General features: G+C 37.1%; 1 protein-coding gene across 1 annotated transcript in view; it reads left to right on the top strand.

Moving 5' to 3' along the window:
- The window catches only part of LOC150092072 (astakine-like), a gene marked incomplete at its 5' end in the record, with an annotated part of 48,697 nt that extends 38,079 nt beyond the window's left edge, over positions 1-10,618 (top strand). Inside the window, one exon of the mRNA XM_090415332.1 lies at positions 10,447-10,618. Within this exon, the coding sequence (XP_090271458.1) occupies positions 10,447-10,467 (21 nt within the window). The remainder of the gene's footprint in view (positions 1-10,446) is intronic.
- Between the last annotated feature and the right edge of the window lie 1,987 nt (positions 10,619-12,605).

Below are 12,605 nucleotides of genomic sequence, written 5' to 3'. Positions count from 1 at the left end.
CTCTAATTTTATCAACCTAAATAAAAACTGTTCCAAAAACATTTTACATTGTTACTTCAAACGGATTCATCATCATCATAAAGAACCATGGGCTTACTGCTCTTTGGTGTTCGATGCCTCCTTCACTATCTTCTTCCACGTTTCATTGTCCAGTGGACATTGTCGCAGTTTCTCTGTACACCCATTCCACACCAGTCCTTTATATCGTCTAGCCATTCTCTGTATGGTTTACTTATTCTCTTTACACTATCCATAATAGCAGATATGAATGTCTTTATCTTCCGTTCCTCACCCATTCTGCAGATGGGTCCAAATAATTGCAGCTTCAGTTTTATAATCTTCTGCATTTGATCCTCCTTTGGTTGTGTCTTCTGATAGAGCTCTTTTGTAATTTTCTATACTCATCCCATTCTTAGAATCTTGCTGTAACAAGTTCTTTCAAATGCCAAAATTCTTTTTCTTTATTCCTTATTTATTACCCACGTTTCATATCCATACCGTACACTGCTAAAGATGCGCGTTTCCAGTACTCTTAGTTTTGTTTGCAAGCTGATCACTTTACTTTTCCAGATGTTATCCATGGCCTTCAGATATGTTCTTCCCTTTGCAATCCTGATCTTTATTTCTTTTTTACAGTTCAAATCATATGCCATTTTACTTCCCAAATATGTGAATTGTTCTATATTTTCTATATCAGTTCCATCCACTTGAATCTTTTATTTCATGTTCTTCTCACCAAATACTATTGTCCTCGTTTTTTCAAAGTTCATAAGAAGTCGAAATCTCTGCCCTTTCACATTTAACAGTTTCAGTGTTTTTTGTAGTTCTCTTTCATCTTCTTCAATAATAACAATGTCTTCTGCAAATCTTAGATTGTTAATTCTCATTCCGTGTACAGATATTCATTTTGCAACTTCCTTTAGTTTGTCCATTGATCTTTCTAAATGTGCGATGAAAATGCTTGGTGATATTGGGTCCCCCTGTCTAGTACCTCTGCTTGTTTTGAACCATTTCCCCAAATCATCACCTATTCTAACTGCTGCAACTGCATTCTGATAAACATCTTTTAATATAGCTGTTAGTTTTTTTATCAATTCCATAGGATTCTAGCACTGCTGATGTCACTTTCTGATCGATACTGTCAAGTGCCTTCTGAAAATCAACAAAGCAAGTATATAGGTTTTTGTTTTTACTCCTGGCTTTCTCTGCTATTAACCGCATTGTCAACATCTGTTGAATTGTGATTCTATCTTTCCTAAATCCTGCTTGCTCGTCTGCAAGGTATTCTTCCAATTGTATTCTCAATCTTTCTGTCAATATCATCATCATCATCACTTTACCAAGGTGACTTGTCAAGGCAATTGTTCTATAATTTTTACATTCCAGCTTATTTCCTTTCTAGTATAATATCACTAATATTGATTTCACCCACTCCTCTGGCATTTTTCCTTCTTTCCATACCATATTACATAGTTGGTGCATTTCTGTAACCATACTTTCACCACCATAATTAATCATTTCTCCAGTGATGTTATCGATACCAGGACTCTTGTTCTGTTTTAGCTGTCCTATTGTTTTTTCTACCTCTCCTCTTAAAATGTCAATATCATTACCTGGTGGTGATATCTGCTTCAATTCTTCAGTCACTTTCCCAATGCAATCTAAATCCAGTGTTTTTTCATATAACTCACTACAGTATCATGTCCACTGCTGTACAATTTTATCTTTATTCATCAATTCATCAAAACTGCAATGAAATATTTACAAGAAATCACGAATATTACTCGCAAAGTTGTATGATGCAAGTTATAATCATTATAACTCTGCACTGACTTATTGGACCTTTTCGTTATTCCATTAAGTTATTTTGTGATTTTTATGCACTGTTCAACCAATAACTCAATTTTCGACGCAAACTGGAGCTGCCTCCTTTTTTTTTTGCTCAATGTCTTCAATTGCCGGCCGATATCTAAGTCTTGATTCTCCGAGAAGTGGCGAGAAGCCATACAAGAAAAGCACCGCATATTACAATTGGCTTTGACAAAACGTTTCATCTTCCTTTTCGGTTTATACAAGTCGCTCTGTTGATTACTGAAATCCTCACACATATATGCCAATAAGAAAATCTTTGTATAAAATATAGAGATCTGAAAAAATCACCTAATTAGTATGATAAATGCAAACAGCCATCACTTACCAGCTCATTTATTGAAGACTATAAAATTAAACTTTAGCTAACGTCAGTTAGAAGAGCTAAAATCAATTCTAAACATTTTACGTACAATTTGGAAAAGATTGAGACAAAAAAGAACCGAAGAAGAACTCTGCGATTCTTAGTGTTCATATTGATGACACTGAAGTTGAGGACGAAGAAGAGATAACACTGGTAGACGATGTGTCGTGTGACCAAATACGTCATACAGAGAAGGAAGTTGTCGATTTTTTAAAACAATGTCTGCCAACTGATGACAAAGCCTCATAGTTGCAGAAATGCTTGTCGGAGCTAATTAAACAGCTCAGGGTTATTTTCAATAACTCGTTATGATTAGAAGTTATCTCTTTCTATCGAAAATTTATAATTATTAGCCAGTTATTCTTATAGTGTTATTGAGAGCGTAATAAAAATCTTATTTAGGATTATATTGCAGAGTATTATTTTTGGAGATATCAAGCATAGCATCGCATGTTTTCGTTAAGTGATGATCACTATTCAGAAATCTGTTAGATTTTGTGACGAATTAGATTATAACAATGATTATGAGGTGAATTATTTTGATTTCTGCAAAACGTCGACAGTTTACCCATTAAACACAATTTTTCAAATTTCCGAAGGAAAACATGACTACAGAGAATAGAAGGATTGGAAATGGATTTTTGTTATTCATTTATGTATTTCTAAAGGATTTAATCAGTCGCTAAAGAAGATGAAAATATAGCAAGCTATGAACAAGGCGGATTCTCTATTGTTTTTTAGGAAAAGCAGTTGAAACAAATTATTATTATTATTGAATTAAAAATGGTTAAAAAGAGAAATAACAGCGTACGTTATTCAATAAATGTTCCTTTTTTTGTGTACATAAACTGGACTTCTCTATTGGAAAAGCTTGAAGAATATATTGGGACTGCATTTATAACCTGGAATGCTCTGAGTGATATAACACAGATGCTGAAACACAGTGAACTGCAGCGGAAAAAATGTCATCAGAGTTTCCCATTAACTTCAAACAGATAGTATTACTTCCATTACTATAAAGAGGTCGGTTCCACATAACAAGGCAGCTCATATTTCTCTTAGCTTAAGGACAAACTCATTCTGAAATATCCTTCCAGCAGCCTATGGACACAGACAATACTTCCCCTTTATCAAAAGTGTGTGGCAACAAAATCGCGACATCAACTGCAATGTGCGCTCAAAACATACACGTGATGTAATACATAGCTAACGACCACCACGTACCATACATAGCTTCCTTATCAAAAGGACAATAGAAATAATTTTTTTTATAAGGAGACAATCCGTCCCTCTCATCGAAAGTGTGTTTGCAGCAAACTAGCGTGAACTAACATGTGACCTCCAAAATCGTGACGTCAACCTGTAATCTGTAATACATAGCAAAGCGCCCACCGCCTACCATACAAGACTTCCTTATCAAAAGTATATTAGAAATTAATTTTTGATAAGGGGAAATTCCTCCCCCCTCATGAAAAGTAAGTAACAAAATCGTGACGTGAACTACCATGGGACCTCCAAAATCGTGACACCAACCACATGAAAACATCCATACTTGCACAACTGACCAACACGACCGTACAGCTTAGGTTGTCAAGGGGGATGAATTGAATTACTTTTTGTTAGGGAGGAAATTAAACTCCCCATTAAATTGACCCAAGGGTGTGTACAAATATACTATTGTTTCGTGTATTGTACCTTTTCCTTCAATCAGTTATGGCGGCCACTATATCTCTGTATCTTGATTCACTGTCGGCAGGCCTACCAGAAGTTAAAGAATACATTTTGCAAGGTATAATACAAGGGTTTGTAGAATACGTTTCTAGAGAGAGAGATTGATTGTATGTTGTTGTTTTTTGGACGAGGATAGGTAAACAATAAGTTCCATGGTGGATACTTATAGGGGTAGCCTCGTGTGAGGAAAATCATTTGGGAGATGGGAGAATGTATGGTGTATTGCATAGGCAAACTGCAATGTATCACCTGAGTCAGAAAGGCACAAAAATTTATGTTTCTACATACGAGTACAAATGCCAGGAGACTCAGGAATAAAGAATGTGAATTGGATGCATTAATAGCCTCAGACTGTCCAACGATTATTAGAATCAGTGAAACTTGGTTGACAAAAGAAGTTGTTTTGACAGGAATAGAAGAAGAGGAGTATAGCATATTTTTACGTCACGCAAGAAAATGGGACGGTGGAGTGTTAGTGATGATGAGATGAGTTGGTTTCTCTTAGTGTGGAGAATTTGAAGTAAATCGCACTAATAGCTTTGACAGGGTATAGTGTGAGTGGAGGCGAACAGGATAAGATATTTAGTGGAATTTTACTATAGGCCAAGAAACATACAGTGATGAGCAGAAATGTCTAGGCAGATCAATTTGAGGATAACTATGAGAGATTTTAATTATAGCAGTATAAATTGAATACGAAAGAGAATGGAGTTTCTGGAATTTTGAGGGACATATGAACGGTTTCTTATTTCTTCAGTGTTTAGATCTTCCAGCCAGAAATGAAAACAGAATAAGTAAGTTGTGTCGAGAGCATCAGTAGCTCCCATGGTACACACGACTCCTTTGGCTAGACCTCCCGCGATGAGTCTTCGGACTCCTTGGAGGTATCAGGAATAATAATAATAATAATAATAAAAAGACCCGGATTCGAATTCATGAGGAACCTTTATCAGTTCTTTTCAATCGAATTATAAATTATCCGATATCGTATGGAGATAGAGAGTTTTTTCTCCGAAAACTCGGGTTTTTCGTCCTTCAGAACATGCAAACCGGACCCTTGAAACACAGATTTACAGCCACAAATATTTGCTCTTGCAGTATGCAGCAGACAAGTGACGTACCGACTGCATTATTTCATCGTGATGCCTAATCGGGACATTGTATCCGTCCGAAAGAATGGATGAGTTGAAGAAAAAGCAGAAGCAATAGATGCTAGTCCAACATATTGCAATTGAGAAAGTTCAAGTTTTTTTATTTTTTTTTAATTTAAAGTCGCGTTTTGTGTTTAATTTTTTTTGAAATAAAAACCTTTTATTTCAAATTTTTTCAAATAACTTAGATTGGGAGAATGGTAGTCTGAATATATGTGCAAATCCAGTGATTTTATGCTTGATCTTTAAGAGCAATTCTATTATTTCATACAGATCCTTTATTCATTTTCATGTCCTGAAATAGAAAAAAAGTCAACAGAAAAACATGAGTGAGTTTAGGAGAACATAGAACATTACATGTTCTATATTGAAGCTCCGATTAAAACAAGTTACATGCGGAACTACAAAGCTGGAAATTATGATCTACTTAGGATAATACTATCTTTCGTCCCAGGATTTCAGTTAATGAATGGAAAAATGTCAACAATGCATGGGAATCTTACAAAAAGTGTTGAATGAGGCGGTGTCTGAATGTGTCACTGGTGTTTGAAGAATAAATAGTTTGGGAATGAAATGGATGTGCAGCCTTATTAAGCTAGAGATCCACAAGAAGAAGATGATGTGGAAATAATATCGTAAGAATAAGAGTGAGAGGAGTTATGAAATATAAAATTCAGGCCAGAAAATTAACGAGTATTGCGAGGAAAGCTAAAAAAGTATGAAAAGAAATTAGTCATGCCAGCTAAAGACAATCCGAAAGCATTTTATTGGTATGCCGCAAGCAAAAGAAAGAATGAATGTGGAAGAATAACTTTATTGAAAGCAGATGGTACACGAGTGACGGAAGTTAAGGAGATTGTTCAGTTAGTGAGTGTTCACTTTGCTAAGATATATCAACCAGGTGTATGTAGCCTGGTGCATGGTGCTACTGATGCGTTGGATGAAGAGTTAGAGGTTCATGAAAATGAGGTTGAAGGAGCTCTTGCATAACCTGGATAGGAATTTGTCAATAGGGACAGATGGAATATCAGTCCGTTTGCTTAAGGAATGTTCAGCTAAATTGGCTATGCCTTTCACTCATGTGTATAACTTGAGTCTCAGCTCAGGAATGATACCATAGGAATGCATGATAGTTCGATTGCACATGGGTGGTGCAAAAACTGATGTATCTAACTACCGACCTATTAGTATCTCTGGTGTGGTAGTGAAGATTTTAGAGAAGTTGGTAAGAACTCGCATACAGAAATGGGTAGATAAGCATTCTAAACTATGCAGGGAACAGCATGGGTTTACTAAAGGAAGGTCATGTTTTAGCAATTTGTTCATATTTTATAACAATGTTATGGCCAAGTTGGATAAAGGGAATGCATACGCTATGATAATGTTGGATTTTTCTAAGGCATTTGATAGGATACCACATGAAAGGCTGTTGCGTAAACTGGAGAATATGAGATTGGAACATAATCTCTTGACTTGGATCAGGGGATGGTTAACTGACAGATATCAAAAAGTGGTATACAGTGGGTGAATCTGCCAGATTTGAGGTAACCAGTGGTGTACCTCAGGGTTCAGTCCTTGGGCCATTATTGTTCAATCTATACATTAATGACATCAAGCAGAGTCTATCATCAGATGTGCAATTGTTTGCCGATGATGCGAAGATAGGCACGGCAATCAGGGATGCTACTGATATTCAGTAATTACAGAATGATTTGAATAGACTGGAAATCTGGGCAAACGAAAATGGCTGTCAGTTTAATATTAGTAAGTGTAACGTTATGCACTTTGGCGTGATTAGAGTTCCAGCGGAATATTATATTGGCGGGGTTAGGCTACAAGAAACTGAAGAGGCAAGGGATCTTGGTGTATTGGTGGATAAGAATCTAAAGTTCAAAAGTCACATAGCAAAGGTTGCAAATACAATTAAGATGCTAATTTCTATGTTGAAGTGAACCTTGACATGATAGGATTAGGAAGTAATTTTTCCCCCTTTATAAGGCTTTGATAAAACCACACTTTGATTACAGTGTGCAGATTTGGTCTCTCTGGTTCCAACGGGATAAAGAAGCCTTGGAAAGGGTGCAAAGAAGAGTTACAAAGATTATATCTGGATTATGGGATTTAGATTATGAGGATAGATTACGAGCATGTATATTACAGACTCTAGTTAACAGAGAAAGAGGGGTGATATGATAGCGGTCTAGTAAACTTTTGAATGGGTGTTATAGCATTTCAACTGATGAAATTTTTTGTTATATGGAAGGCGTGGAGAGAACACGGGGGCATCCATGGAAGTTAAGGTTGTTCTCAGTCATGAATTGGGTAATAGCTAGGTTTTTCTCACAGAGAGCAGTGAGTGGGTAGAATAATTTGCCCTTAGGGGTAGTGAGTGCATCTAGTGTGAATGAATTTAAGGGAAGGTATGGTAGCGGGTTTTGGTGATTTATGGCCTTCCTCCATGGAGGTCTCAGATAATAATAATAATAATATGAATTTCCATAATATAGTAAATAGCCCATTTACTATATTTACTGCTATTTACATTATCTCTCTATGCTTTCTGTATTATTTATTTTGCTGTGCTTTTCATATTATTATTCTTATATCCTCCACGAAGTCAGTAGACTCCACGTAGGACATTCATTCAATTGACAATATACCCTGTTTCGAAAGTAGTGAATTGAACCCCCCCCCCCCCCCAATGAGCAAGATGCATGGAGGTTCCATGTAACGAGTCACATGTTTGTAGACAGTAAAAATGCAGGAATATGATGCCTCAAGTGAGTGCAACTGTGCCCAGGTGTAATGGTTGCGAGAAGAGAAATGACGGAGCTTGGAAGAGGCATTATGATAGGATGCCATGTAGAAGGCCTATCTGTTCGGCAATTGCTGTCAAATTGGACCATCTCAGGTCGACAATCAGTGATAACATACTAAGATCGAAGTGCAGTGAGTCGACTACGTGTCACCGCAGTGAAAGACCCCCTCCAAAACTCATTGAATGTGACCATAGGTTGCCATTAAGAGTAATGCATGTGAAAATCGGCATTCGTCGGCCAATGCGTTGAATGCGGAGCAGAACATTCGGGCATCAACTGGAATACGAATCTGCACAAAAAAAATCAGAATCGGGTTCTAACCACGAGTTTCAGTTTCCATGTTAGGACCGCAATACGCAAGCCCCACATTACCCGAACCAGCATGCAACGTCGTCTTCGGAAGTGCAAAGAGCTGTACAGTGGGATGACGAATTTCGGAAAGCTGTGTTATGCAACTAAGAACCTACCTACACCTTTGTTGAGCAGATAGACAGTTGTGGGTGTGACGGATGCCCGGTGAACGTCTCCAACCAGAATTCCTATCCAAAACTATGAAATTTGGAGGTGATGGTGTGAGGGTATGGTCCTTTTTCCTGGTTTGGCATCTGACTTTTGTTTCTGATGCCACGAACATTAAACTCCGTGAGTTATCTGAACATTTTGGACAATGCAGTGCCAAAATATCAATGCACCATGTCTGGTGTAATTGCGTACTTTGTGGACATTTATGTCACCACATATGACGGGCGTCTACAGAACACAGATCTCATCCCTATTGAACATCAGTGGTGAACTGAAACTTAGGATGAGGTTAAGGAATGGCAACTCTATAATAGTCCAGGACCGCATTACATGCTTGCAGGAAGAATGGTCCAAAATTCCCATTGATCACTGTGTTACGCTTAGGGAAAGTATGTCTCGAAGGATTGCTGCAGTCATAGCAGCGAAAGGAGATATTAATCTTATTGACGTGTACGCATTGGCTGTTTGTTTCTTACATTATGGTGTCCGTTGATTTCTTTCCAAGCGGTTTATTTATCATACTAAATCTTAAACTCCTTTAAACTGCCTATATTAAGAACATATTCCGGAAATACGTCGATTTCCTCCATAATTTTCTATGTAAAAAATCTCCTCCTCCATCACCAGACTATTACATAACTTCCAGAGATAGTCTCTTGTTCCTCCCATCTCACTTTATACCCATTTTATACTCCATCTGAATTAATCCAATGAAATCTCCACGCTAATCTAAATGTCTCTGTCACATCACCTCTTTTCCTCTTATCCACCAAACTCTGTAATCCACATTCCTTTGTCCTCTCTTCATACCTAACATTCCAGACTCCTAATAATATCTTAGTCACCCTTCTCTGGACGCTCTCCAATGCAAACCAGGTGATCATGTCTGAGCACAATAGTCAATGGTTTGACCACTGCTTTATGAACTGGCACAACCACCTCCTTATCATTATATTTTAGTGTACTTCTGTCATAGCAGTATTACGATGTGCAGTCTTTGCAACACTTAAAATATGCCCAATAAACTTCACTGCCAGATTTCGAATATCATTCACTTCCTGCAGTACACGCAGGAAGCACACGGTCTTATATTTCTTCAGTCCAAATGCACTACGTTGCTCTTATTTACGGTATATTAAAACTACAACCCCACTCCTGTGTTCAAGACAAAAGTGTGTTCAAATCTTCCTGAAGGGAATTAACATCAGCCGTGCTACTTAACAGCAGGAGTCCAAAATCCCTTGGACACAGTATTACCCTCTTTTTTGAGACACTGCACATCATTCACAACATGCCGGTGATGTTCAGACAGCCTGATGACGCCCCCTCCCCCCTACTTGCACTTATGAGATATGCTTCAATACTAACATCTCTCTTGTGTTCTTTATACTCAGCTGGCTTCCATTCTCACGGCATGAAAAAAAAAAAAAGAAAGGAAAGATAAAAAGACAGAGCATATGCATCTGTTCCCCCCCCCCAAAGGACATAAAAGTCTGCTAAAGAGGTTAGAGAAACCTCTACTGTTGCAATTGATCTTGCCAAACTGTTTAATAGATTCCAGCAGAGCCTTAGCTGCTTCGACTGTAATTCTAAACGATTAACCAACTATAAGCAAAAGGCGTTCATTCATAATGTAAATATGTAAATTAAGGGGATAAAAATCCGTTATTAAGAAAATATAGACGTTTGGCTTTTCATCTTAATGTACGTATCTCGTTGAAATGTGATATCTCATACTTCTTCAGCCAACACACAACATGAAATACATATTTTAATGATTTCTTTATCATTTTGTTTTCAAACAGCATGAAAATGAAATATAATAATAGCTATATAAAATACAGCTTTATGTGATAATAATCACATCATCGTTATTGTTGTAAAACTATTTGTAAAAGCATCTAATTTGAAATAGTTATTCCTAATTCTAATTTCTGTTCACATGTTTAAGCCCTGAAATTCAATAATAATAGCATTTGTTTGTTTTCAGGGAGAGATGACATGTCAGTAGTAATCTGCGTCAAGGACAGTGATCAAACTGATGAGGAAGTAATTTTAGAAATCATCATTTAAATTTACGTTGTGATAATAACCATAATTGCTGTTCAGTTTCTCCAATGTAAGGAGACTTAAAATTGAAATAAAAGTGTCTTGCATTCTGATTCCTTAGTCATGAATAAATCTTATTAAACCCCAGAAAACATGGAACCCCATATGTTTTCTGGGGTTCCATGAAAATTCATGGAAAACCGTTAATCGAAAGTAGTTTACCGAATGGCAGTTCATTGAACGACAATTCATGAAAAAAGTAAATAATCCAATAAACAATTAAATGAACAAATCTTTAACGAATAAAATATCAATTCATAGAAAAGACAATTTGCCGAATAAACAGTTCGCCAAACGATACCCCGTCGCACAACAATTCGTCGCAAATGCAATTGATCTTAAAAAACGATTCTCCGATAATTTTAAGACGAATTCTTTCATAATTCACTGAAAGATTAATTTTCTTCAAAACGTATTAGAATGTCAGGTTTCCACACCCGACAAGTAAAATGGGATGAATTTTATTCCGATTTGGTATTTTGGTAAACTAAAACGGTTCGACAAATTTACAAAAATTTGTCTAACCGTTCTGGTTTTCAGTTGAACTATAACCACAGCCATGGACGTCGCGAGTGATGTGCATCACTGTAGTTATGAGTTTCAGATAAGTAACGTCATTTGTCAGATGTCGATTAGTGATGTCATTATAGTGTGTTGAGCCTCGGCTGTTGGTGACGTCATCTCTATCCTGGATGCATGAGTTGTGTGAACGCCCTCTTTTGCTTCGTTGGAGTGATGCATTATGGGTAGTGGTTTCCACTATAGAATTCCAGGTAATGGTTGGAGTAACGAATTCTGAAAATTGCTATGGGGTACCAGCTCTCAATGACGTCATGTTGTGTCTTTGGGTTCAAGTGTGGAATTCTGGTAGTGGTTAGAGTGTGGAATTCTGGGATTTGTCATGGTGATGCCAGATGTAAATGATGTCATGTGAGCCGTTGGTTCGAGTGTGTAATACTGGAAAGTGCTCTGGTGAAGCCATTTATTGACGTCACGTTGGCCTCAGGTTCAAGTGTGGAATTCTGGGTAATATAAAGAGTGTGGAATTCTGGGATATGCGCTGGAATGATGCTTTCAATGAAATCACATTGGCCTTTAGTTTCGGTATGGAATAGTGGGTAACGGTTAGAGCATGGAATTGTGGGAAGCGTCCTGGGGGACCCCGCTGTCGATGACATCACATTATGTCTTCGGTGCAAGTGTGGAATTAAGGGTAATAAGTTAAGCATATAGTTATGGGTGAGGATATTTGTCTATAGGTGGCAGCAAGAGTTCAAATAATTTACGGGTGTGTGATATTTTCATTCCTAATTTGATCTATAGGAATTTTTAGTTTAGTGTCAAGAGATGTTACTGCAAGTGTTTTTTTTACATTCACATTTTCTTCTCGATAGGTAGCAGTACATGTTTTCGTAAACCAATTGATTACTGGATATCAGTATTCCCTCCCCCACTTTTTTCATTCCATTATTAATTTCACTGTAGTAATTTAAATCTTAAATATTTTTGAAACTTCTGCATAATTAAACAGAAGTCTCTGTTTCCAATAATCTTTTTATATTGTATACATGACTCACCCGAATATTTTGATCTGTGTTAACCAACAAGTGGTTCGATGCCTTTTTAAAGATCTTAAAAGTTTTTGTTTCTTTTTTCCTAATTAAACTTAGTCAAGCTTGCGCCTGAACGTAGTTCAAGTCCGAGTCCAACTCGGTGTAAAGGTGGATAAAGTTCTGATCACTTTCCTTAGTATTTCTCTCTAATGCAAAGTACATCTCCTTGCAGAGATGTATGATGCTATGCATTAAAGGCAAGGGCCACTATTGAGACCGGATTCGACCTTTATTGAGGTCTCGTCAGTGGGAGCCAGGCCCAAACAATGCCAAGGTTTAAGTAATGCAGAACTTATAGACTTTATTTAAGTAAGTTGCCAAAAGGTGCTTAGAACTTATTAAATAAAAACTGCATTACTTAAACCTTGACATTGTTTGAACCTGGCTCCCACTGACGAGACTTCAATAAAGGTCGAAACCGGTCTGA

Source organism: Typopeltis vanoorti, unplaced genomic scaffold (assembly GCF_054136105.1).
Source record: "Typopeltis vanoorti isolate ZY-2024b unplaced genomic scaffold, IOZ_Tvanoo_1.0 HiC_scaffold_823, whole genome shotgun sequence".
Lineage (NCBI taxonomy): Eukaryota > Metazoa > Arthropoda > Arachnida > Uropygi > Thelyphonidae > Typopeltis > Typopeltis vanoorti.
The sequence above is the reverse complement of the archived record's forward strand: the minus strand, read 5'-3'. Positions and strand labels throughout refer to the sequence as shown.